We start from the raw sequence: 26872 nt of genomic DNA, 5'->3' as shown, positions 1-26872 counted from the left end.
TGCTGATGTAGCCAATCCTCCAGGAACTAACAGGGCTCTTTTTACAGGGCCTACTTAAGCACCAGGAGGATTGGCCACACCAGGGGTGTGTGGCCTCATATGCAAAGGAGTTCCTGCTTCAAAAAAAGCCCAGTTAAACCGTTGTACATGTTTCGGTGAACATCAAACTACCTGGGTGTGGACTGAAAGGAAGAGTGTTTTGCTTTGTTTTTCAGGCATAGACATTATCAAGAGAACACTAAAAATCCCAGCAATGACTATTGCTAAGAATGCAGGCGTTGAAGGGTCCCTGATAGTGGAGAAAATCATGCAAAGCCCCCCTGACGTCGGCTACGATGCTATGCTGGGTGACTTTGTAAATATGGTGGAGAAAGGCATCATTGACCCAACCAAGGTAATGGCTCAGGTTCTTCCACAGCTCATTCTTACAGGTCTGGAGCCTAGTGTATTACTATTGCACTGAACGCAGTTTGAGTCCAGTGGCACCTTTAGGACCAAAAAAGTTTAATTCTGGGTATAAGCTTTTGTGTGCGTGCATGTGAATAAAACTTTGTTGGTCTTAAATGTGCCACCGGAATCAAATTTTGTTCTGTTGCTTCCAACCACCAAGGCTGCCCACGTGGAATTCTATTGCATTGAGTCCAGGGTGTCAAACTCATTTGTTATGAGGGAGCTGACATAAATGAGACCTTGTCAGGGTGGGCCACATATGTACCTGTTTAAGATTAGGTAGTAGAGAGATAAACTTTATAAAGGACACACAAAGATTTTTTTATTAAAAAAACTTAAAACATGCTTAAAACGTTAGTACCCAGTCTTAAAGCTGCTTTCTTTGTATCTCTCCCATGGGATCCAGGGAACTGAGCAAAGGAAACTCTGGCTCTTTCCTTTTTTCTCCCAAGGGGACCAGGAGGGGGAGGAGCCTCAGCCCATAGAAATATGAAAGACTTGGCTCAGTAGCTCTGCTGTGCGATTGAGAGAGCTCAGCAAAGCAAGCTCTGCCTCCCCCCTTCCTCCCTAAGGGAGGAGCCTCAGCCAGTGGAGAAAATAGAGGCTGTGCTCTGTAGCTCCTGTGTGATTGAGCAAGCCTTGCAAAGCAAAGTGTGATGCAGAAGGAAGCAAGAGTGAGGGAGAAGGAAGCAGATGACAGCCAGTTGCTTGGGGGCCTGATAGGAATCCTTCAAGGGCCTGATTTGGCTCCCGGGTCACATGGTTGACACCCCTGCATTGAGTGCTTCTTGACTTTTTTTACAGGTTGTCAGAACAGCCCTGATGGATGCAGCTGGCGTCGCCTCCCTTCTGTCTACTGCTGAAGCCGTGGTAACAGAAATCCCTAAAGAGGAGAAGGAAGCGGCCATGGGCGGCATGGGGGGAGGCATGGGAGGGGGCATGTTCTAATAATCCTAGAGGGGGGTAGATGGATGCGCATCATGAACTATAACAATTGTGACTTGACAGTTCACACTTCAGGTCTTTGTGAGGGACAGGGCGGAGGAGAGCGACTGCAGAAGGGGGCAGTGTTCAGAGAATCATTGTAACATTAGTTACTGGATTTCAGTTGACACAACGTATAATCGTTTACGGCCATTGTCCACAAGCAGATAATTTATTTTGTATTTTGAATAAAAAAGACGTTTCTACATTCCTGGTACTGGGTGCAAGATCTGTGTACCGATGTGCTCTCAACAAATCAGCAGAAGTGCATTAAAAGTTCTGTTTAAACCAGGATTTATTAGTGCTTGCTATCGCTAGGAAATCTGGAAGCCATTGTGTGCAGAACGGGATTGAAAAAACTGTGTACAAAGTAGACAAATATACAATTATGTGACAACTTTATGTAATAAAAGATCGTTCAAAGATATGAAATGTTATTTAGCGTAATTCACAGAGCATGGGATTAATCCTGTTTACTGGAGAGCTGAGAGGTAATATAGTTCAGTTCATGAAATGCTCATTTTTTTCCCCCTCTTGAGGAACAGCAAGGTTTAACCTTAACTGAGGAAACCGCTGCCTTTGGGATGGAATCCTGTATGCTGTTAACTTTATTCAAGTAGAGAAGTTACCTTTTCCTGACTAGGTCAGAGTAGGCACCCACGGAAGACTAGTTGTTCCACTGAGGTATCCTGACCCAACAGGAATTGTCCATTGTTCCTAAATCCCCTCATCTCTGAGACAGCCTACCCTTTTTATTGCAAGATTTCTTATTCAGCTGGTATTTCTGTACTGCATCCAGTACCATTTAGATTAGAAGATTGTAAACAGTCTTTACTAATTAAAATTTTTTTTGTCAGCCTGGAAGGAGAGAACTCCTGAGCCCCCCTTTTAAGAACAGAGTTGGTTGGTCAAGTGGGGGCTCGTGAAAACCCAGCATAAAAACCAAGAACGGGGATGAGGACTTTCCACCTTGCTGGAGGAAGTGCTGGTTGGTCTCTGGGGTCACTTAACTGCTAGACTATCACAGCAGTGGTAGTGTGCCTGAAGAAGCAAGCAGGGACTCATGAAAGCTCAACCCCTGCAACAAATGTTGATCACTGAGGCGCTACTGGATTCTTGCTCTTTTCTTTTACAGACTAACATGGCTACCCATCTTGAGCTAATGCAGTCATAGTTACTGTGATGTAAAACTCTGCTAGCATTCTTGCAAAAATAATGCATAAGTTAAATAGCCATGTGCTGGGATGCTATCCGATAGCGGCATTGGGTTCCAGGATTTCAGCTTTCATTTGAGAAGCCCTTCCTCTCCCGCTCCCCACCCCCCTCTGGGCTGAGTTGGCTTTGAGCTAAATTTATAAACACAGAAGGAAGTTTCTTTCTGTCCTTGGGACCAAGTACCCTCCAATGAAAGGCTGGGCTCAGTCCGAACTTCTGTGACTCGGCAGAACCCACTACAATTGGAGTCCTTTTTGAGGCTGTGTGCATGCACTGCTCTAGACCCACTTCTAAAGCGCGGCCTGACTCCATCCTAGAGGACGGACACTTCCATGATGGCTTTACTTCTTAGACAAGGGGCCCTGTCAGGTCTGTGAGATACACTGAGGTCAGAGAGGAGTAATCAAAACTCTAAGGTTTGAGAACACTTGAAATATTCTAAGAAGGCTGTACCATAAATGTTATTAATCAGGCACTGTGTTACAAAGGTCACCCCGAAACACCCCCCTGTAACTTGCAACTAACTCTTTTAAAAACTTGTCATCTTGCTCAGAGCAAACCCTGTCATCTCAGCTAGCTTCCCTTATTAATGTGACTCCATGATGGGGTGCATAGAACTCCACCAGCTTTCGGCCCTTCATGGAGGTCCTACGCAAGACTGCAGATTACTTGATTTTTGCCCTTTTTTTAAAACCAGCCCTTTTAAGGGCAGCTGCCCACTAGCTGGCGCTTGCTGCCCCTATGTACAAGTCAAGAAACAAGCTTGCTGGCAAAACTTTGGTTTGTGAAATAGTAAAAATAAATAAGTTTGAAAAGGCTAATAACTTAAAACTCGACTGCAATAGTAAATAAAAACACTGCAAAAAATATATATAAGGCAGAAAGAGCTGCCAGTGCTGAGTCCGTTTGTACAAACTGGCAAGATGCAGAAGGCAATTTTGGTGTTGCTTGTAGCTGCCCCTTCAGTCATGCTTTTCAGCACCTTCAATTGCACTTGATTGAAACGTCTATATTATGTACATGCGCGCTCTTTCCCGCGCGTGCTTTGTACAGTAGTACACTATACATAATTGGCAAAAACCCCCCATGGGATTTGAGGCACACATGAAAATGTTTCATGTATGAACAAGATGTACAAATAATTTAACGTGACGCTTTCCCCTCCCCCCCGCTTTTATGTGTGATGCACTTCGTGAAACATCAGCTCTCGAGGGATGCTGGTTTCTGGACCGTACAACTTGGAGGCTCTTCTCTCAAAGGCTGCCACCATCTGCTTCACAACCTCGTCGAAGAACAGCGTGGCCAGCTGGGAGTGCAGGAGAGAGCGGAACTCAAAGGAAACCTGTTGAGGAGAGGGGGGGGGGAGTTACTCTCTGGCAGAACGACCGGGACAGTTAAGTACACACCTAAGCCAGGGGTGTCAAACATGCGGCCCCGGGGCTGAATCAGGCCCCCGAGGGCTCTTATCAGGCCCCTGAGCAACAGGCTGTCATCTGTTTCTTTCTCCTTATCTCTTCCTTACGCATAACAGCTTATTTTGCTATTTTCTCCATTGTTCCTTGGAGAGGAAAGGGGGAAGACAGAGCTTGTTTTTTCAGGCTCTTTCAATCGCACAGCAGCACTACTGAGCCAAGCCTCTCTTCTATTGGCTGAAGCTCCTCCCCCTCCTGGTCCCCTGGGGAAGGAAGGAAAGAGCCAGAGCTTCCTTTGCCCAGTTCCCTGGATCCCATGGGAGAAATACAAAGAAAACACCTTTAAGACTAACAAGTGCTAATGTTTTAAGCATTTTTTAAAAATGTGTTTGTGTCCTTCATAAAGTTTATATCTCTGCTACCTTATCTTAAAATAGGTATACACATGGCCTTGCCCAACAATGTCTCATTTATGTCAGATTTGGCCCTCATAACAAATGAGTTTGACACCCCTGACCTAAGCAATTGGCAATCAGAGCACAAGCCTTTACAGTACAACTCTGGCTGGCTTGAGACTTCACCAGCAGGGCAAGGTCTTAAGAGTCAACAGCTAAAAGATTTCTCATCAACTTGGCCCCCTCGTTATCACGCCCACAGACAGGAAATTATTATTTATTTCATTTCTATACCACCCACACCACACCCAGAACCTTACCGGTCCTGACAGGCCTAAACGCATGCTTGTGGGACTCTCTGTGTTCCACAAACAGGTTGTACCTAATAAAGACACAGCTCCTGAATTTAGGCCAGAGACCAAGGAAAAGGAAAGGTCCCCTGTGCAAGCACCAGTCATTTCCGACTCTGGGGTGACGTTGCTTTCACGACGTTTTCACAGCAGACTTTTTACGGGGTGGTTTGCCATTGCCTTCCCCAGTCCTCTACACTTTCCCCCCCAGCAAGCTGGGGACTCCTTTGACTGACCTCGGAAGGATGGAAGACTGAGTCAACCTTGAGCTGGCTACCTGAACCAGCTTCCACTGGGATCGAACTTAGGTCGTGAGCAGAGTTCAGATCACAGTACTGCAGTACTGCTGCTTTACCACTCTGCACCACGGGGCCGCTGAGCCCAATTTTGGCTGTCTTTTATAGTCTCACTGTCTGCCTTTGCAGCAAAGCAACGGCACAAAGCGAAAAACTATCGGAAGTGTCTGTCGGAAGGCCGCTTCCTTCCTTTTCCTGGTTCACTGCTGATCTGCAAAGTCCAGCCCTGGGGATTTTTTATGCCCTCCAGGGCCACAGATAAAAGCCTCCTGCAGAGCTGTCTGAAACGTCCTTTGCCTGCTCTTTCTGCACTCCCGAAATGATGCTTCATGCAACAGGCAGCCAGGGAGGGGAGGAAACAGCGGCAGTGCCTCGTGGTTGGACCACTATGACTGATTAGCCCCTTAATGCTGAGCAGAAAGGTTAAAACGGATAAAAGGAAGTACTTCTTCACCCAAAGGGTGATTAACGTGGAATTCACTGCCACAGGAGGTGGTGGCGGCCACAAGTATAGCCACCTTCAAGAGGGGTTTAGATAAAAATATGGAGCACAGGTCCATCAGTGGCTATTAGCCACAGTGTATGTGTGTATATAAAAATTTTTTTGCCACTGTGTGACACAGAGTGTTGGACTTGATGGGCCGTTGGCCTGATCCAACATGGCTTCTCTTATGTTCTTAATGGGAAAAGGTCCAGTAATTGTACACTGAAAAAGGAAGGAATTGCATTGTTCTGACTAGTACAGATCTTAATTTTTAAGATGGATCCAGACAGGCCTCACAGGGACAGAGCTCCAGAACCTCTAAATTTTATTGTGCTTTCTTTCTTACAACTCCCCCCCCCCCCCCCACTCAGTGGCTTCTGGGCTCCATTGTTCAAACCCCCTGTGAGAAATTTGCTGAACTCTTGAGAGTTGATGAACTTTCTAATATTTCACCCCACAAAAAAATGGGAAAATAACCAAAACGTATAAACCAGACAGATGGAAATCTTCCTTGTGCCACTGTGGCTATATAAGAGAAAGTAACTGAAAAGAAGATGAAGAAGATATTGGATTTATATCCCGCCCTTCACTCCGAAGAGTCTCACAGCGGCTCACAATCTCCTTTACCTTCCTCCCCCACAACAGACACCCTGTGAGGTGGGTGGGGCTGGAGAGGGCTCTCACAGCAGCTGCCCTTTCAAGGACAACCTCTGCCAGAGCTATGGCTGACCCAAGGCCATGCTAGCAGGTGCAAGTGGAGGAGTGGGGAATCAAACCCGGTTCTCCCAGATAAGAGTCCGCACACTTAACCACTACACCAAACTGGCAGATGACACTTTGCAGATGACACTAAATTGTTCAGGGTGGTGAGAACCAGAGAGGATTGTGAGGCACTCCAAAGGGATCTGTTGAGGCTGGGTGAGACGGCATATACGTGGCAGACGAGATTCAGTGTGGCCAAGTGCAAAGTAATGCACATTGGGGTCAAAAATCCCAGCTATAAATACAAGTTGATGGGGTGCGCACTGGCAGAGACTGACCAAGAGAGCGATCTTGGGGTCGTAGTCATGGGGTAGATCTCACTGAAAATGTCAAGACAGTGTGCGAGTGCAATAAAAAAAGGCCAACGCCATGCTGGGGATTATTAGAAAGGGAACTGAAAACAAATCAGACAGTGAAGTTGGGGGCAAAGCTGTGGTTTCCCTGCAGGACTCCTGCTGAATCCACGAAGCAAGCTCACGGCTGAGAGCCACAGAACTGCGGACGTTGACACCCGTCAAATCCTAATGCTCACTTCATGTCTTTTGTCGCAGAGATACAAACAAACCAAGCGCTGGACTTTGTCAGTGTTTGTTGGCAAATGACTCTTCTCATCTTTTCCCTCAGAACCCAAGGAAGCATGTGAACACACACACACACACACACGGCTTCTGTTGTTCAGGCCCCCGCTGCCCACCCCACCCTTATCTCAGTGACACGTGGAAGCCACTCCAGAGTGAAGGGGTCTTCAAAAACCAAAATTGTGATATGGCAAGGGGCCTGCCTGTTCAATGGGAAAAGGTTAAAAGATATTGGCTTAAAATGTTTTAAAAAATAAGAATTTGCCTTGGAAGGGCAGCTTTCCTGCAGTATCGCTGGTCCTCCAGGTTTCCCAGTAAAGGGGGGGAAATTCTGTTCAAACCAATTACAAAGGTGATCTGACTCCCGGGGTAACAAAAGAGATTTTACTTGCAAAAATCAGAGCACATCTTACAGGACGCTTTCATGGGACATTTAACTTCTTGTGAACAGATTAAGTTCCAAAAAGGTGAACCTGCTACAGCTCCAAGCTCAGGTAAGAGACAGCAGAAGAGAGGTCCCACATAAGCAGGGGGTTTTTTTATAGCAGGAACTTCTTTGCATATTAGGCCATGCCCCCTGATGTAGCCAATCCTCCAAGAGCTTACAGGGCCTACTATAAGCTTTTGGGAGGACTGGCTACATCAGGTGTGTGTGGCCTAATATGCAAAGGAGTTCCTGCTAAAAAAAAAAGCCCTGTCTATAGAAAACCAGAAGGCAAGTAAGGGTCAAAGAGCCCCCACATCTGACCAATGAGAGGTTTGGGGCCAAGTGCCCCCCCCGGTGAGACAATTCTCTTAACCCTTTCCCTCCCAGATCCTCTCGCATGCAAGAGTCACAACATCCAACGCAAGAAACCCTACGGGACCTGCCAAACTCTTCACAGCAACACCTAAAGGCAATTGCAGGGCCAAGTTTTGCCAGGAAGGTTGGAAAATGGATCGTAAAAGTTTTAATTACAGGTTAAAAAATAACCCCACACTGGGCTTGCTTAGCATAAAGTGCCCCAGTTCTCATGGGTGTCTTCACCCTCTGGATATCGGAAATCTGTAACGGCTTGAGGAGAAACCCGTTCGAAATGCATGGCTGCATTCTCTAAGACAGACAGACAGACATTCACTTCCCCAGTAGGAAAAAACCCTTTTCATGGACTAAGGTCTGTGTCCATTAAAACACATGCAGAGTTGCTTCGAGTGCAACTCCTACAAGCAGGAAGGGCAGCTTATAAAGGCTTTTAAGCGTACATTTCGAGGGACAGCCCTGAGGCAGACTCACCGAAAAATCCAAGGTGCAGGTTCTTGGATAGCCGGGGATCCCGGGGCTGAAGCGCCACACCGTTTCCAAATGATTAAACAGCTTCCCGTCTGTACAAGAGGCCTGGAAGGAAGAACGTTCTGAATGCTTCCGCGCTGGATTCTATTTTCTTTATTTCAGTTATTTTGTCAAATTTATATCCCGCCCTCCCCAAATGAACTCAGGGTGGCTAACCACAGTTCAAAACCACAGAGAATATTTTTAAAAACCCAGAATATAAAAAAAAATCAATTCCACACATTTTTCAACCATTAAAAATCCAAGATGCACGGCGCTGTTTCTGATGATCTGTATTTGTCTGGTGAGCTTGTCAGTGCGGTGGGGCATTAGCCACCTCCTCCTAACCCTTAAGAGCTTCATGGTACAGAGTGTTAAAGCTGCAGTGCTGCAGTCCTAAGCTCTGCTCACGACCTGAGTTCGATCCCCGGCGGAAGCTGGGTTTTCAGGTAGCCGGCTCATCCATCCTTCCGAGGTCGGTCAAAGGAGTCCCCAGCTTGCTGGGGGGGGGGGAGTGTAAAAAGACTGGGGAAGGCAATGGCAAACCACCCCATAAAAAGTCTGCCGTGAAAACATTGTGAAAGCAACGTCACCCCAGAGTCGGAAACGACTGGTGCTTGCACAGGGGACCCTTCCTTAACCGCTGAAGGTGAGTTTAAATAGTTCAGTCTTACAGGCCTGGCAGAACTGTGGCAGGTCCCGCAGGGCCCTGATGTTTTCAGGGAAGGCATTCCACAGAGCAGGGGCTCTAGCAGTGGACAATAGAACTTCTTTCAGTCTGGGGATCCTAAGAAGATTTCAGGACCCCAAACGTAGTGCTCTCTGGGGCGCATATGGGGAGAGGCGGTCCCAAAGGTAAGCGGGTTCCAGGCCCACATAGGGCTTTAAAGGTTATGACCAGCACCTTGCAATGAACCCAGAACGCCCCAGGCAACCAGTGTAATGTTTCCAGCGCATGTCAAACGCACTTTTTGCACCAGTTGCAGCCCCACATAGGCCAAGGGTTCTAAAATCCTTCGCCTTAAGACTTGGATCTTAACCTCCCTTTCCATACAAACAGGAAGGAGAGCAGTTTTTGCCAGTTTCTTCCCCTCTCACTGCCCATCTCCCCCGCCCCGATGTTCCTGGAGGCTCCACCGGGGCACAGCTCTGGGGTTCATAGTGGACTGTAGTGAAAGGGGGGGGGAAGGCAGGGAAATTGTCCTTTATGCTACCAAGGGACGTTTAGGGTCCAAGCCTCACTGCTTGAACTTGTCAAAAGGATGTGTCGATAGTTCTCTACTGATCAAAGGGTGCAAGTGGGTGAAAGGACACTTTACCCTCATTCCCTGTGTAAAAGTTTACAACTTTGTGTGCCAGGAACAGTCGGTGGCTAAACAGACACCTGCCAAGGATTCCAAAACAAGTTTTTTTTTCTCTCTCTTCCAGCTTTCTGACTGCAAGAACTGACAGGATTATACAACAAAAAATGCAAGCTAGTGACCCATTTACTAAGCAGTATATAGAAAGCAGTCCAAATGTCCAAAACATGCACATTCAAGTCCCAAAGTAGTGTGGTGACAAGCCAATCGATTAAGTACTTGTTTCCTTCCAATCTTCATCAGATCTGGGACCACTAACAAAAGAAAATATTATACAAAAATATCAGAAGGACATTTGGGCTTGCATTTTGTGTTGTATTATCCATTACAGTGACCTCTCTCGGATTGTATTCTATTCCATTTTGGTGAGCCAGTTTGGTGTAGTGGTTAAGTGTGCGGACTCTTATCTGGGAGAACTGTTAGAGCTGAGAGAGCTCTGACAGAAGCTGCCCTTTCAAGGACAACTCCTATGAGAGCTACAGCTGAGCCAAGGCCATTCCAGCAGCTGCAAGAGGAGGAGAGGGGAATCAAACCCAGTTCTCCCAGATAAGAGTCCGCACACTTAACCACTACATCAAACTGGCTCTTTCAAGGACAACTCCTGCGAGAGCTATGGCTGACCCAAGGCCATTCCAGCAGATGCAAGTGGAGGAGTGGGGAATCAAACCCGATTCTCCTAGATAAGAGTCTGCACACTTAACCACTACACCAAACTGGCTCTTTCAAGAACAACTCCTGTGAAAGCTACAGCTGACCCAAGGCTATTCCAGCAGTTGAAAGTGGAAGAGTGGGAATCAAACCTGGTTCTCCCAGATAAGAGTCCGCACAGTTAACCACAACACCAAACTGGCTCTTTCAAGGACAACTCCTGCAAGATGTATGGCTGACTCAAGGCCATTCCAGCAGCAGCAAGTGGAGGAGGGGGGAATCAAACCCTGTGAGGTGGGTGGGGCTGAGAGAGTTCTGACAGAAGCTGACTTTCCAAGGACAACTCCTACGAGAGCTGTGGCTGACCCAAGGCCATTCCAGCAGCTGCAAGTAGAGGAGGGGGGAATCAAACCCTGTGAGGTGGGTGGGGCTGAGAGAGTTCTGACAGAAGCTGACTTTCCAAGGACAACTCCTACGAGAGCTGTGGCTGACCCAAGGCCATTCCAGCAGCTGCAAGTGGAGGAGTGGGGAATCAAACCCGGCTCTCCCAGATAAGAGTCCGCACACTTAACCACTACACTAAACTGGCTGCTGCATACATTAGCTTGCTCTGGGGCTGTTTTTCTTGAGCTAAGACAAAAACTGTGTGAGCTGGAGGCTAAAAAACTGTGAGCTGGCTCACACTAACTCAGCTTAGAGGGAACACTGCAGAACGGTAGCCTGCAATGACAAAGGAGACACCGCTGAACCCATTCGGAGCACAGCAATATTCAAAGAGGTGCAACAGAAACCTGGTTTTTTAAAGTCTGGCTTTTCCTTTGGGGCAGCTTTCAGAAACGGAATGTAAATGGAGAGAAGCTGTGCTCCCTGCAAAGAGCTGCTAGGAGGGGGGAGGGCGCATTAAGAGTTGAAAAGGACGCCAGCTGGAAGAAAAAGGAAACCAGTTTTTGACAGTGCCTCAGGACAGTTCCCTTGCATTCCCCCCCCCCAAACCCCGTGACGCAAACTTGCAGCTTGAAGAATAGGCTTCCTGCTGGCACGGCTTTCGCACACGTTTAGTGAGGAATTTGCTTCTGCCCTTGAAACAATGGCCTCAAAGGAAACCTCTGAAAATCAACACGGAAGATCTCAAAGGGCTGCCAACCTCCAGGTGGGGCCTGAAGAACTCCTGGGATTCTAACTGATCCTCAGACGACAGAGATCGGCTCCCCTGGAAGAAACGGCTGCTTTGGAGGGGGGGCCGCCAGGGCACTTGCCTTCACGGAAGTCTCTCCCCACCTTGAGCCACCCCCAGATTCCCACAAATTCCAGCCCGAAAGACCTGTGAGGATTCCATTCCACGTTAGAGTTGCCAATCCCCAGGCGGGGGCAGGGGAAACAAAGCATGAAGCTGCCGTGACATTCAGCCTCCAAAAACATTAAACCAAGAGTCCAAAATTGTACAAAAGTACCAAATATAATTGTTTTACAGTCAGTGACGGCAATCCCTTTCCATCCCTCCAAGGAACGACCTTTCATCAGGAATCCAATTCCTTCTTCTCAAGCAAATGAATGCCAGATGCAATGAATTGGATGGTATAATGTTATGCCGTCAGCAACCCATAGGGCAACAGGGCTGTACTATTATTCCTGTTTCACGTTGTTAGTTTCTTCAAGCTTCTCACAATTGATATTTATATACTGGGTACAAATGCCATGAATTTCAAACACAGAGTAACACTCCAGCAGTGAACAAATATCAATTGTGAGAAGCTTGAAGAAGCTAACAACGTGAAACAGGAATAATAGTACAACCCTGTTGCCCCAAAAGAAGGTGCCAAGCAGTGCCAGCAGGATGAGGATGGTGGGGAGGCACAGTGGCTCAGTGGCAGAGCATCTGCTTGGTAAGCAGAAGGTCCCAGGTTCAATCCCCGGCATCTCCAACTAAAAAGGGTCCAGGCAAGTAGGCATGAAAAACCTCCGCTTGAGACCCTGGAGAGCTGCTGCCAGTCTGAGTAGACAAGACTGACTTTGATGGATCGAGGGGGGTCTGATTCAGTAGAAGGCAGCTTCATATGTTCATATATATGTTTGTTTGAACAGCCAACAGTACACACCAAAGTCTACACTCGAAAACCTTAACGCTACACACTGAAGTGCTACACATTTTTAAAAAGTCTCCTACGCAAAGGGCATGCACCATCAGCACTCCAGGCAAAACAGAGGGGCCACAGGTGGGCATAAAACCATTTGGGCAACCAAAAACAAACGCATTACCTTAACCAAGTGAGGTCTGACTAGCGTCACCACTGACGTGTACTTCTCCATCACGGGAGGAAATCCGACTTCTATGTGGGCCTTGCAATATCCAGAGCGCTTGGAGAGCACGTCAGACTTCTTGCACCAAGGAACAAAGTTCTTGTATTCACTGACGACGGCTACCACGTCATACATTTCCTGCATGGAATATCTGGGAACGGGGAAAGAAGTCAACATTACAAAAGAAGAAGGAATCGTTTTCTGGTCATGTGACCAGGTTTCCCCGACATCTCCATGGTTCAGCTGGTTTAATTCTCAGAGCATCTCTGGAAAATGTTGTCAATGTTAAGATGTTCTGTAAAGTCAGAAGCCATTTCAGAATATGCCTATGCATAAACGTCGGCTGTGGAAAGTCATCGAGTGAGAGATGACAGCACAGAGGTTTCACGAGAATGTGTGGAGATGATGGAGAAGGTAGAGAAAGAAGTCCTTTTCTCCCTTCCTCACAATACAAGAACTTGCGGGCACTCAATGAAATTGCTGAGCAGTTGGGTTAGAATGGTTAAAAGGAAGTCCTTCTTCACCCAAAGGGTGATTAGGACGTGGAATTCACTGCCACAGAAGGTGGTACTGGCATAGTATTGATGGAACTCTCTGTCTGGGGCAGTGATGCTCTGTATTCTTGGTGCTTGGGGGTCTAGTATCCTGGCCCCACTAGTGGACCTCCTGAAGGCAGCTGGGGGTGGTGGTGGTGGTTTGGCCACTTTGTGACACAGAGCCATTGGCCTGATCAAACATGGCTTCTCTTATGTTCTTATAATACATATGAAAAATGATGGATAAAGAAACAGCCTCTGAGATACTCCCATGTTATACCTCAGCTACGTATGCATTACCTGTACAACAAACCAGTGGTTCAATTAGCACTCACTCTCTCTTCCTTGACACTGTGAGCCCCACAGGCATTGCACAACCCTGCCACCTCCCGTTCTAATCAATCCTCCCTCTAATTCTACTTGGTGAACCGCTGGCATTAAAGTTGTGAGCTGCTGCATAAATTAGTTTGCTCTGGGGCCATTTTTCCTGCGCTAAGACAAAAATCTGTGAGCCGGAGGCTAAAACATGAGCAAGCTCACACTAACTCAGCTTAGAGGGAACACCAGTTGTAATATTTAACTGCAACTGTTGCACGGAAGCAAGGGCTCTGTCCTTCCTTCCCTCCCTCTGCAGCTGCATAGAGGGAAGGGAAAGGAGAAAAGAAGAAGATGAAGAAGATATTGGATTTACATCCCGCCCTCCACTCTGAAGAGTCTCAGAGCGGCTCACAATCTCTTTTATCTTCCTCTCCCACAACAGACACCCTATGACGTGGGTGGGGCTGGAGAGGGCTCTCACAGCAGCTGCCCTTTCAAGGACAACCTCTGCCAGAGCTATGGCTGACCCAAGGCCATTCCAGCAGGTGCAAGTGGAGGAGTGGGGAATCAAACCCAGTTCTCCCAGATAAGAGTCCGCACACTTAACCACTACACCAAACTGGCTCTTTCAAGGACAATTCTTGCGAGAGCTCTGGCTGACCCAAGGCCACTCCAGCAGCTGCAAGGGGAGGAGTGGGGAATCAAACCCGGTTCTCCCAGATAAGAGTCCGCGCACTGCACCACTACACCAGACTGGCTCTCCCTCACCCTGAAAACTGGCTCCAATGAATGCAGGCACACATGAGCAATTACCAGGGCGATCCTGCATGTATTTGACGGCAGCATCTTCCTGACTTTGCAAGGCAGAATTGAGAGCAGCGAGGAACAACCCTCAAGTAACGAGTGACTGGGCAGAAGGTTTGGAAAACACAGTGCCAAAGGAAGTCATCAGCCGACCCATTGCTAAAAGGTACTTATTCTTTCTTTCGATAGTTTAGTGAGTGAAGCAAGGACAAAGGACCCTAGGTTCAAAAAAAGGCTCTGGGCTACCTGTCCCAATGCGAAGGGAACTGTTTTGCTCAACAATCTGCTACTATTTAAACTTCTGTACTGTTTTTTTTAAATAGTGGTAAACGGGGCTCTTTTTTTGATAGCAGGGGCTCCTTTGCATATAAGGCCACACACCCCTGATGTGGCCAATCCTCCTGGAGCTTACAGGGCTGTTCTTCCAGGGCCTACTGTAAACTCCAGGAGGATTGGTGACCTCAGGGGGTGTGGCCTAATATGCAAATGAGTTCTTGCTACAAAAACAACCAACCAACCAACCAACCCTGCCCTGGTGCTCAATATGAAAATGCACCGCCAGAAAATATAGATGAAACCCATCGTCAAAAAGAAGTTATCTTTTTAAAATACCCACATTTTCTATTCCTTCCTGTATTTGAATATATTACGTTAATTGTTGGTTACTGGTCTGTCCCGTCAGTTGAACAGCCCCCTTCTTTAACTTCCGAAGCCTAGCCTTAACAAATATCCCATAACGAAAGAGAGAGAACACATCTGTAGCTTGCTTTAACTGTAAGTCCCATGGAGTTCTACAAGAGTCGCTCTTCAGTCCGTAAGTCTGAGACTGCAGCCTGAACCACTCTGACCAGTCTCTGAAGTACTTGTGGGCAAACAGATGCATCGCTGAGCACTGAGAGACCCAGTTTGGACTCCCCACCCATGAACTCATGGTGTAAAGCAGGGGTGGCCAACGGTAGCTCTCCAGATGTTTTTTGCCTACAACTCCCATCAGCCCAGCTGGGGCTGATGGGAGTTGTAGGCAAAAAACATCTGGAGAGCTACTGTTGGCCACCCCTGGTGTAAAAAGGTAAAAAGGCAATCCCTTGCGCAAGCGCCAGTCGTTTCCGACTCTGGGGGAATGTCACTCGTCAGCAAATTGCTCTGTTTGTCCACAAAATGCAAATATGGATCATCTCCACGGAGAGACTATTGTGAAGCGAGTCCAATGTGATAAGTGGTTGGGATCCACCAGCTTTTCTCTCTGTCTCCCTTTTGGCTTCCACGTTATGGTGGGGATCATGACACCTGTGTGTCCAAAAGCCAAGCAGAACATGGTGAGAGGAAAGAGGGGAACTGCATGAGACTGAGTGAAAAATCTGACCGGCTCCAACCACAGACACCTCTACACAGCAAACAGCTGATAAGATGAAAAATTAAACCCAAATGTTTTGGCTTAACTGGGGTTCCAGACCCAATGGAAGGTGCTGGTGTTGACCTTGAAAGCCCTACCCACCTGCTCTGGTCATCTTTACTTCGGGTGCCCGTCCTCTGAGGCTGTGTGAATAGCAACCCATGAAAAGGCAATCTCTGTTGCGGCACCGGAACTTTGGAACTCATTCCCCAGGGAGAGCCATCTGTCTCCCTTTTGTTGTCTTCCACCAGCAGGCAATGAGTTTTGTCTGATTGGTTTGCATGGCATTCCCTCCCTAAGTCTTATTAGCCCTTCTTGATTTGTTTTCATGCATTCACAGTTTTTACTTGTTGTGTGTGTTTGTGTTCATGTGCAATTGTGTTTGCAGTAATCACCACAAACAAGACCCTGATATGGATGGAAAGATGGCAGTAAAATTTTTTGAATAAAAGCGTTTTAAGAAAGCATTAGCTGCACTCAGTAATTCAGTAACAACTGGCTGTCATCTGCTTCCTTCTCCCTCTCTCTTGCTTCCTTCTGCATAACAGCTTGCTTTGCAAGGCTTGCTCAATCATAGAATCATAGAGTTGGAAGAGACCTCCAGGGTCATCAAGTCCAACCCCCTGCACAATGCAGGAAACCCACAAATACCTACCCCAAATTCACAGGATCTTCATCGCTGTCAGATGGCCATCTAGCCTGCTTAAAAATCTCCAAGGAGGGAGAGCCCAACCCAACTGCACAGGAACTATAGAGCAAAGCCTCTATTTTCTTCATTGGCTGAGGCCCCTCCCTTGGGGAAGAAGAGCTTGCTTTGCCAGGCTCTCTCAATCACACTGCAGAGCTACTAAGCAATGCCGTTCTTCCCTCTATTGGCTGAGGCTCCTCCCCCTACTGGTCCCCTGAGGAAGGAAGGAAAGAAAGAGCCAGAGAGAGCTTCCTTTGCCCAGTTCCCTGGATCCCATGGGAGAGATATAAAGAAAGCACCTTTAAGACCAACAAGTGCTAACGTTTTAAGCATGTTTTATTTTAAGCTTTAAAAAAATATTTGTATTTGTCTGTGTGCTTTATAAATCTTATATCTCTGCTACCTGGCATTACACTTTATGACACACATGGCCCGTTTAGATCAGATCCAGCCTTTTTGAATTAAGAAATGACAGCCCCACAAGGGAAGTGCCCCCTTGCCCCCATAATCACCTGCAGCTGCCCCCACACCAATTTAGAATGAAAAAGGAAAGTCATGCAGAACCCCATGTAGTTTTGCACCCAGAAACCAAGCCCATTTCACTCTGCATAACCGATTATTTTCAGACGTGTGACGTCGTCCAGTTAATCTCAAACACTTAAGTGACCCCAACACAAACTCAGATACAGGGACGATCCACTCTGCCATTTCCGCCAGGGTTCAGCCACACTGGCCACCGAGTGTCATCCCGAGCACAGATACACCCTTTTAAGTCCCCTGAAGTCAAAGGGGCTTAGGATGGCGTAGTCTTATTTAGGGATGGCACCGGCAGCTCCTCTCACGCATCCTGTTTTCTAGATCGATACAAACCCTATAATCCTCCTTTCTGAATACTCCTTCCTTTTGTTCACTAGCGGTGCAGTAAAGTTGAAGAAAGTTCTTCTTGAAAACACGCAGGGCGTTCCGGGCACTTGCCGCAGAGGGACTTTGCTCAACACCATTTCCCAAGAAGTCAAATGCCTACAAATTATCAAAACATTTTCATTAGAAACCACTTTACGGTTAACACTGCAAGGATAAGCTGCGGAGTCTTGTGAGCAGAAATTCTACTTTGTGAGCTACTGGCATGAAAGTCGTAAACTTTGTTGCATCAATTCGTTTGCTTCGGGGTCTGTCCTGCCTGAGCTGAGACAAAAATGTATGAGCTGGAGGATAAAAACTGAGCTAGCTCACGCTAACGCAGCTAAGAGGGAACACTGATCAAAACTGTCTTGAGTGGATGCAGCAAAGCGAGGGCTTCTGGAGCGCCCAGGACGAGGTTAACTTTTAATGCCTTCAGTGAAACTAAAAATATCTCAGTCATGAGAAAGACTCTGGCAACAGACTTAAGACTTGGCTCCCCATCAGCCAGAGGCCACGCACGATATTATGTTTGTGCATCACCGGACTTTCAGGACAGTGTTTCCTGCCTGGGCAACAAGCGTGCCCCGTACTTTCAGCCTTGTCTCTTAAAGCACAAACAAAAAGCAACCCCCTGCCCCCCCCACCCCGCCCAAGCAAGACTGGCTGAATATCAAGTCAAAGCCCAGCACAGTGAGGATATAGTTGCAAATGAGAATCTCAAAATGTTCTCTTTAGTATGATGTCTGTATCTTTGCCATGAAGTTTAGTTTAGTTTATTCGATTTATAATCCGCCCTCCCCGCCAAAGCAGACTCAGGGCGGCTCATGATATATGGTAAATAAAACAATTTAGATCAACATTAAGTTAAATGAGCCAGTTTAGTGTAGTGGTTAAGCGTGCCTACTCTTATCTAGGTGAACCAGGTTTGATTCCTCACTCCTCCACTTGCAGCTGCTGCAATGGCCTTGGGTCAGCCATAGCTCTCGCAAAGGTTGTCCTTGAAAGGGCAGCTGCTGGGAGAGCCCTCTCCAGCCCCACCCACTTCACAGGATGTCTGTTGTGGGGGAGGAACATAAAGGAGATTGTGAGCCGCTCTGAGACTCTTGAGTGGAGGGCGGAATATAAATCCAATGTTGTCATCTTCTTCTTAAAACAGTTAAAGCAATTTGAACAGTTTGGTGCTAATTTCCATTTAGTTACAGATGGCATTTGATGTTCTTAGACATCCTATTAGATTTTATATCTTGGCGGGTTCAGTTAAAGGCTAGCTGGAATAGTATTGCAGGCCTTGAAGAAGAAGAAGATAGAAGAAGATATTGGATTTATATCCCACTCTCAACTTCGAATCTCAGAGCGCCTCACAATCTCCTTTATCTTCCTCCCCTACAACAGACACCCTGTGAGGTGGGTGTGGCTGAGAGAGCTCTCACAGCAGCTGCCCTTTCAAGGACAACCTCTGCCAGAGCTATGGCTGACCCAAGGCCATTCCAGCAGCTGCAGGTGGAAGAGTGGGGAATCAAACCCGGTTCTCCCAGATAAGAGTTCATGCACTTAACCACGACACCAAACTGGCTCTCACCAAACTGGGCAAGGTCCCGCAAGGCTCTGACCTCCTCAGGCAGTTGGTTCCACCAATGGGGCGGGGGGGGGGGGGCAGCGATTGAGAAGGTTCTTTCCCTGGCTGATTTCAATCTTGCCTCCGTTGGTCCAGGTCTCAAAACCTGCTGGCAGTTCCCAGCATCAGAGAAGTGAGGCTCAAATCAACAAGAGGCAGGGCCTTTTCTGCTGCTGCCCCTAACTGGTGGAATTTATTTATTTATTCCGGATTTGTATCCTGCCCTTCCCACAAGTGGCTCAGGGCGGCTTCCAACAATTGATCAAGCATAAAATTTAAACAATTTTAAGTATAAAACAATTAGATACTTAAACATTTAAAACCTTAAAAACCAGTAACATTTCAATTTCATAAAAACAATTAAACCTTAAAAACCAGTAACATTTCATTTCATATAAACAGATGGCTGGCCAGTTACATCAAGTTTTCATCCCAGCTAGGTGTAAGCTAGCCGGAAGAGGGTCCTCTTACAGGCCCTGCGGAACTGAACCGGAGGAGGTCAGGACCCTGCGAGAGCTTCCACAGTTCCTCTTCCGCCAGGCATTTTCATGATGGAGACACCTGCAGCAATGGGAAGGGCCTGTAAAGATACTGCCAACTGTCTACCTCATCACGCTATGGCGATTCTGGGACCCTCTAAAATAGCTAACCACCATTAGGATTTGACTGCCGTCTGAAACCATGATATTAGCACACGTACATGTTTTAATAATTGTTTTTAGGTTTTATGTTTTTAATGTTTTTAATCTTATTTGATCACACTAATGTGATAGTCTGATCCTTAATTTGTGAGAACCTGCCTTTGGCGGGAGGGCAGGATATAAATTAAATAAAGAAAAATAAATAACCACTGCAGTCTGTTCTTAACAATCACCTTCCATGAGCCCCTAGAAGGGTCTTTCTCAATGAGATTCAAGAGATTTCCTTGCGTTGGAGAGGTTGCGCTTTAATGTCAAGATCCACACACAAGCTTCCAATAACTTCTGGGCCAATTCAGCTTTGTGCACAGCAAATGATAACAGAGGCTGATCAGATGATTCATCTGTGGCCTTTATCGAGACCCCGATTCCATATAATAATTGCGATAGAACCAGGGCCTTTTTTGGTAGCAGGAACTCCTTTGCATACTAGGCTACACACACACACACACACACCCTGATGTAGCCAATACATTACGAATTTACAGTAGGCTCTGGAATAAGAGCCTGTAAAGTCTTGTAGGATTGGCTACATCACGGGTGTTTGGCTGATATGGAGGAGATGGTTGCGCTAGAGCAGGGGTGGCCAACCTTGCTTAATGCAAGAGCCTCATAGAATACATGTCAGATGTCTGAGAGTCGCAAGACATGAACATCAGATGTTTGAGAGCCACAAGACATGAATGCCAGAGGTAGAAGGGAAGGGGAGGGGAGGGAGGAGAGGAGAGGGGAGGGGAGGGGGGAAGGGAGGGAGGGAGGGAGGGAGGGAGGAAGGAAGGAAGGAAGGAAGGAAGGAAGCAAGCAAGCAAGCAAGCAAGCAAGCAAGCAAGCAAGCAAGCAAGGAAGGAAGGAAGCAAGCAAGCAAGCAAGCAAGCAAGCAAGCAAGCAAGCAAGCAAGCAAGCAAGCAAGCAAGCAAGCAAGCAAGCAAGCAAGCAAGCAAGCAAGCAAGGAAGGAAGGAAGGAAGGAAGGAAGGAAGGAAGGAAGGAAGGAAGGAAACTAAATGCATTCACCAAGCTGCCAGCTGGAGAAGTGATTGAAAGAGAGCAATGCCTTCTCCAAGCTGGCCAGTGGGCACTGGGGGCTTCGAGAGCCGCACAATATGTGTGAAAGAGCCACAGTTTGGCCGCCCTTGCTCTAGAGGGGGGACTCTAATACTGTGCTGAGGTTCTTCCCTTCCCTTCGCAAGCCCTCCCCTCCCCAGCTCCAACTCAAACCTCCAGGAATTTCCTCACCCGCAACTGGCAATCTCAACAATAGCTGATGACACTAAATTACTATCCTTGCCAAACTCCACTCCACCCAGCCCCACCCCAGTCCTGTGGAACCCTTCTCACTCTTGGACTCGGAACAAAACTATTCATCTAACTGCCAATACAAAAGTGTTAATTTTTTGCTTAAAAAAAAAATCTGCTGTACTGCCAAATTTGGAAAAAGGAAATGGAAAACATCTTATTTGGCCACCGGTTTTTAATCCAGGCATATCCTGCTTCGCTTGTAGGCCAAAGAGCCACTTTCTCTAACTGCACAAATTCCATTAACAGTTATCTTAATGCAAAAACCACGCAGCGAAGCCATCATTGCTTCCTTAGAAGGGAGCCAACTTTTTAAAAAAAACAAAAACTCTGACTTGGCAAAACTCAGACCAGTTTTTGGCATTTCTCTTAGTTGTCAGCAGTAACGTTTAGGGTTCCAAAAAAAAAAAAGGCAAGAGAATGCAGAGAAATGTCAGGAGTTAGGCCTCCAAAGGAAATCAGCTTTAAAAATGGGAATTTTCTACGGAACCGGAGCTGCAACCGTCTTTGCAGTAAGTCCCTACAGAAGGGAAAGCCACAGACTTGTCTTTTCAGTTCCGAGACTCTCATTAATACCTTGCAGATCAATCAGAACTGTAACGTTAGAATCAAGCGGTCATAAGGATGAGGAGTTAAAAATGGACTTGACCTTCCCCAATCAGCAGACACAGTTTTACACGGTGTACTCGAGGACACACCTTCCCAGACTTCTGGCCATACAGAGAGTCTCCAAGAGCTATTTTGAAGAGCAAATCTGTATTGCTTCTGCCTTAATTTTTCTGCAGGCGTTCCAACAGATCAAAAAGCTATGAAGCTTTATCCGACCGGGGCAGCAGGTATTTATAACAGCACAAAACACAAAGTTCTTGGACTGCTGCACCAGTTTCAAAGGCAGAGTTTCCACCAGCAACAGTGATGTGGTGACAGTAATGTTCAGATAGGTGAATTCCTCCCCCACCCCCACTCCAAAATCAAAGTTAGAGAGTCCAGTCATTGCATTTCACCTTTACTGTCTCTCTTTCTCACACACATCCCCGCCATAAACAAGTCATAATTATAGTTTCTGAATTGCATGTGGTTTCAAGATGCACATTATAAATTAATTCAGTGGCATTCCAGCCACATTGTCAGCAAGCTGCAGAATACAATTGTTTCTACCAGGAAACTCAATAGGTACTGGATGAAGAATCTATAGGAGAGTTTATAAGCACCTTCAGGGCTTTTTTTTGTATCTGGAACTCCTTTGCATATTAGGCCACACACCCCTGATGTAGCCAATCGTCTAAGAGCTTATAGGGGCTCTTCGTACAGGGCCTACTGCAAGCTTCAGGAGGATTGGCTACATCAGGGGTGTGTGGCCTAATAGGCAAAGGAGTTCCTGCTACAAAAAAGCCCTGCATATTTGCAAAGTTAAGAACATAAACCAGCATTTTGACATTACTTCTGTGCAAGGCTTTTTTCTTTGTAGCAGGAACTCCTTTGCCTATTAGGCCACACACCCCTGATGTAGCCATTCCTCCTAGAGGGCTCTTCGTACAGGACCTACTGGAAGCTCCAAGAAGACTGGCTACATCAGGGGTGTGTGGTCTAATATGCAATTGAGCTCCTGCTACAAAAAAGTCCTGAAAATACACAATGACAACGCCCTGATTAGACAAGGAGGGTCCATTTCGACCATGTAACACAGTGCAGGTAGAGAACAGTTAAACGGACAAGAACTCCAGCCAACGCAAAGTGAAGCATCCCAAGGCCCACAGAATCTCAAGTGACCGTTTTGGAAAGTCTCTTGTCAGATGATGGTTCTGTGATGCTACGTTTGTCTCTGTTTCAGTCTGAGAGAACACCTGCGAGTACTCTGAGAGAAAACACATTGGCTGCAATCCAAAGATGACACTAAGGGACGCAGGCAGCGACCATATGGAACAGTTTTTCCTGCCGGAAAACTGACCACCAAAGAGACAAGTGTTATTTGGTTTCATACAGTTTGCCTGGCAGGCAACAGAACACTGGGACCAAAATATCAAGGAAAATGCTAGCCAAGGGCATATCTTAATACCTCCAAATGTGTCTATCTGCAGCACTGGAAAAGAGCAAAAGACCAGTAGTACCTTAGAGACTGACAAAATATGTGGCAGGCAATATTCCCTCTAAGCTGCGGGGTCTTGTGAGCAAAAATTCTACTTTGTGAGCTACTGGCATTAAAGTTGTGAGCTGCTGCTTAAATTAGTTTGCTCTGGGGCCATTTTTCCTGAGCTAAGACAAAAATGTGTGAACCGGAGGCTAAAAAACGGTGAGCAGGCTCACACTAACTCAGCTCAGAGCGAACACTGGTGGCAGGGTGTGATCTTTTGTGAGTCAGTGCTCACCTCTTCATAGAACCTGTCAGCTTCTACTTGCAACTATTCAAGCAGCAGGAAGCAAGCTACAAGGAACCCGGGCACCAGAACTGGGCGTGGGGAAGGAAACATGGCAGCTCCAACCACAGGTACTATTGCCAATACAGCTGGAACACCACACACATAACATGACCCTTCGCTGCAGCCTCGCAGTCATGCCGACTAGGACCCAGCAAATCAAAGACCGTGTATTTTCCTAACAAGATGGATCACAGGACCTCCTTCTCCCAGGTTACACCGCTCACCTTGGTAGCACACAGGAAGTTCAGCCAGAGCTGGGCTGCCTCAGTAGCATCCTGGGGCTTGTGCTGAAGGGAGGGAGGCACAAGAGAGGAAAGAGAACCAGGATGTCATCTCACTTTAGACTGACAGAGGCAGAGAGACAAGCCTTCAGGAAAGTTCAGGTGCTGTGCTGGCAATGGAATGAAGTCCAAGTCCAGCGGCACCTTGAAGACCAACAGTGTTTAATTCTGGGTATAAGCTTTTGCATGCATGCACGCTTCTTCAATTAGAACAAAGTACGAGTCCAGAAGCACCTTGAAGACCAACAAAGTTTTATTCAGAATGTAAGCTTTCGCTTTCGTGTGCATGCACACTTCTTCAGACGAGGAATCAGGTACAGTGAGCAGAGCTAAATACAGCTGGTAGGCCGTGGCTTCTTCAATTAGTCTTGCGTGCATGCACACAAAAGCTTATACTGAGAATTCAGCTTTGTTAACCTTAAAAAGTGCCACTGGACTCAAAATTTGTTCTAAACCTTCAGAAAGTATGGACTAAAAGTCTCTTTCTCTCTCTCTCACACACACACAAACAGAAGTCTCAGTAACTGATCCAAAAGCCCTATCAAAGAGGTCTCAAGTGTTAAGCTAGTATTTGAATATGTACTGTCATTTATCTTACAAAGCATACCACTGCTCATCCAAAGTCTTACCTGTCTTTTCACATAAATACAAGTGGATGCTTGCTGCAACAGCAATTACAGAACAAACTGCCAAGCCACGTTTGAGTCCAGCTAAATCAGCCAAATACGTGCTAAATGTTTCCTTTGTACATGACACAACAGTTTCCACATCTAATTTCTTTTGATTTTGTGTTACAAGGACAGGGATCTAAATTTGTTTTCATGGCATGAGGTGCAATCGGACATCCGCTTTATTTTGCAGAGCGAGACGTTGGTATGTGAGCCTAAACTAGGGGTCTCAATGGGCAAGGATACGGAGGAAAATAAAGTGTTAAAGGAAGAATATCAGAAAAGCCCTGCTGGATCAGACCAGCGGTCCATCTAGTCCAGCCTCCTGTCTCACACAGGGGCCAACCAGTTCCTCTGGAGGGTCAACAACAGGGCAGAGAGGCTGAGGCCTTTAAGAATGTCAGAAGAGCCTGGCTGGATCAGACCAGTAGTCCATCTAGACCAACATCCTGTCTCACACAGGGGCCAACCAGTTCCTCTGGAGGGCCAACAACAGGGCAGAGAGGCTGAGGCCTTCCTAAGAACATCAGAAGAGTCCTGCTGGATCAGACCAGTGAGGGTCCATCTAGTCCAGCATCCTATCTCACACAGGGGCCAACCAGTTCCTCTGGAGGGCCAGCAATAGGGCAGAGAGGCTGAGGCCTTCCTAAGGACATCAGAAGAGCCCTGCTGGATCAGACCAGTGAGGGTCCATCTAGTCCAGCATCCTGTCTCACGCAGCAGCCAGCCAGTTCCTCTGAAATTCAGAGGATTAGTGCCTCTGAATGTGGGGGTTCCCCTCAGTCAGCACGGCTAGTAGCCCCTGATAAACTTATCCTCCGTGAATCTACCAAACACCCCTTTGAAAGCTGGTTTTTTTTCCTCCTGTGGCCATCACTACAGCCTCTGGCAGCAAATTCCACCTTTGAATCACTCTCTGTGCAAGAAAAGGCTTCAACATTCATGCCGACCCTTCCTAGAACATATCAGAGATTTGAAACCTTGAGAAGTGGCAGGAGCCAAGGTCTGGTCAGGCACACTGCCTGGAATATCCCCTTGAGAATTGGACTCAGACGGCCCATGACGCAGGGGGGCACATGTCTGCAAGGCTTTAAGCAGAGGGAGCTGTCCTCATACTGCCGCAGCTCACCGCCACAAACACATTCACAAAAAGGTAAAATAAAACGAACGGCTCCCAGCAAAACAGCATGCTGCACACACACACACACACACACACACCGTTTTCTTCCTGTAACAAAGCTGCAGCCCAGAGCCACTGCAACAGGATGCAAAACAAGTACCATACTTGGTCTAGCAAGGAAGTTCGGCAGAAAAGTCTACTGAGGTTAACAAATCCTATCTCGGCACACCGCTAAAGGACTGTAGCAAAAACAAGTGATTTTTGTAGCTTTCTCCCGCAATATTACTGACAATACACACGTTAGGACCTTGAAAAAGTAATTTAAAGATGTGTCCATAGAGACCTGAACTTTTAAGTTCTTTAGATGTTTTATGATTTATTTGGTTACATTTAGCTGTCAACTGCACACTTGATAGATAAATTCCGAATTCTGGCTCATGACAAAAATGATAATTTCTCTTCAGGGTTCCCTGTGCCCCCCCTCAAATATGTGTGTGTGTGTGTATGTGTGTGTGTATATATATATATATAAAATGATAGCCATAAACTCAATCACAGTTCTGTGTTTTAGAATGGGATTTCCCAGGCCTCTCCAGTAATAATCACAGAGAAGTTCAACAGGCAAGGCTTTGCCCAATGCAGATGAGGAGCAATGCAGGGGGAGAAACTACACCTGTTGAGTTTCTGAGACCAGGGTAGAGCCCATCAGAGTCTCTCTGGGCCTTCCCACTGGGAGAGAAACTGCACCTGTTGAGCTTCTGGAACCAGGGAAGAGTCCATCAGAGTCTGTCTGTTCGCACCATGGGGAGAAACTACACCTGTTGAGTTTCTGCAACTGGGGAAGAGCCCATCAGAGTCTGTCTGGCCTTTCCCACCAGTAGAGAAACTGTACCGGCTGAGCTTCTGGAACCAGGGAAAAGCCCGTCAGAGTCTCTCTGGCTGTTCCCACCAGGGAGAGAAACTGCACCTGTTGAACTTCTGGTGCCAGAGAAAGGCCCAACAGTCTGCTGGCCCTTCCCACTGTGGGGAACTGCACCTATGGAACTTCTAAGACCAGAAAATAACCCATCAGAGTCTGTCCAGCCCATCCCACCATGGGGAGAAACTACACCTGTTGAAATTCTGGAGCTGGGGAAGAGCCGATTAGAGTCTGTTGACCCTTCCCCGGGGGAGAACTCCACCTGTTGAACTTCTAGGACCACAGAAGAGCCCATAAGAGTCTGTCTGACCCTTCCCACCAGGGATAGAAACTGCACCTGTTGAGTTTCTGGGACCAGGGAGGAGCCCATCAGTTTGTCTGGCCCTCCCCACTAGGGGGGCAAACTGCACCTGTTGGATCAGCGCCTGTCTGCCCCTTCCCCGTCCCGACGACTTAACCCTTCCGCCGCCAGAGCGGCTCCCGGGGGGGGGGTTGTGGGCGGGGCTTTCCCGCGCGGTGGGCGGAGCCTCGCCGGGCCCCGGACTCACCTGAAGGCCGCCCTGCGCGGCGAGGCCGCCAACCTCTCGGCCAGCGCCTTCCCCACAGCCCGGCCGTTCCGCGCCATACTCGGCCCCGTCGGCGCCTCAAGCCTCCTTCATCCCACCCTGCCTCTGCC

At 47.3% G+C, this 26872-nt stretch overlaps 3 protein-coding genes across 3 annotated transcripts in view; 2 read left to right on the top strand and 1 right to left on the bottom strand.

Annotated features, from left to right (window-relative positions):
* The window catches only part of HSPD1 (heat shock protein family D (Hsp60) member 1), a 20116-nt gene extending 18255 nt beyond the window's left edge, over window positions 1-1861 (top strand). Inside the window, exons 11-12 of the mRNA XM_060257398.1 lie at window positions 216-394; window positions 1255-1861. Coding sequence (XP_060113381.1) covers window positions 216-394; window positions 1255-1398 — 323 coding nt within the window. The 3' untranslated portion in view covers window positions 1399-1861. The remainder of the gene's footprint in view (window positions 1-215; window positions 395-1254) is intronic.
* The window catches only part of SF3B1 (splicing factor 3b subunit 1), a 165897-nt gene that overhangs the window by 68939 nt on the left and 70086 nt on the right, over window positions 1-26872 (top strand). The gene's annotated exons all lie outside the window — the stretch shown is intronic.
* COQ10B (coenzyme Q10B) lies at window positions 1712-26872 on the bottom strand. Its single transcript, XM_060257402.1, has 5 exons — window positions 26745-26872; window positions 17152-17301; window positions 12501-12693; window positions 8200-8301; window positions 1712-3991 (listed from the first exon to the last, which is right to left on the bottom strand). Exons 1-5 carry the CDS (start codon window positions 26819-26821, stop codon window positions 3824-3826), a joined length of 690 nt encoding a protein of 229 aa, XP_060113385.1. The 5' UTR covers window positions 26822-26872; the 3' UTR covers window positions 1712-3823.

The sequence above is a fragment of the Heteronotia binoei genome, chromosome 16 (genome assembly GCF_032191835.1).
Source record: "Heteronotia binoei isolate CCM8104 ecotype False Entrance Well chromosome 16, APGP_CSIRO_Hbin_v1, whole genome shotgun sequence".
NCBI lineage: Eukaryota > Metazoa > Chordata > Lepidosauria > Squamata > Gekkonidae > Heteronotia > Heteronotia binoei.
This window is presented reverse-complemented; position numbering and strand designations above follow the sequence as displayed.

Excerpts from the sequence above, each read along its gene's own strand:
- COQ10B (XM_060257402.1), bottom strand. The coding sequence starts at position 26,821 with ATGGCGCGGAACGGCCGGGCTGTGGGGAAGGCGCTGGCCGAGAGGTTG. Across the intron at positions 12,694-17,151 it reads TCAGAAAGGAGGATTATAGG|ATATTCCATGCAGGAAATGT; the intron begins GTTTGTATCGAT and ends CCCCGTTCCCAG. Across the intron at positions 3,992-8,199 it reads CCTGCACCTTGGATTTTTCG|GTTTCCTTTGAGTTCCGCTC; the intron begins GTGAGTCTGCCT and ends TCTCCTCAACAG.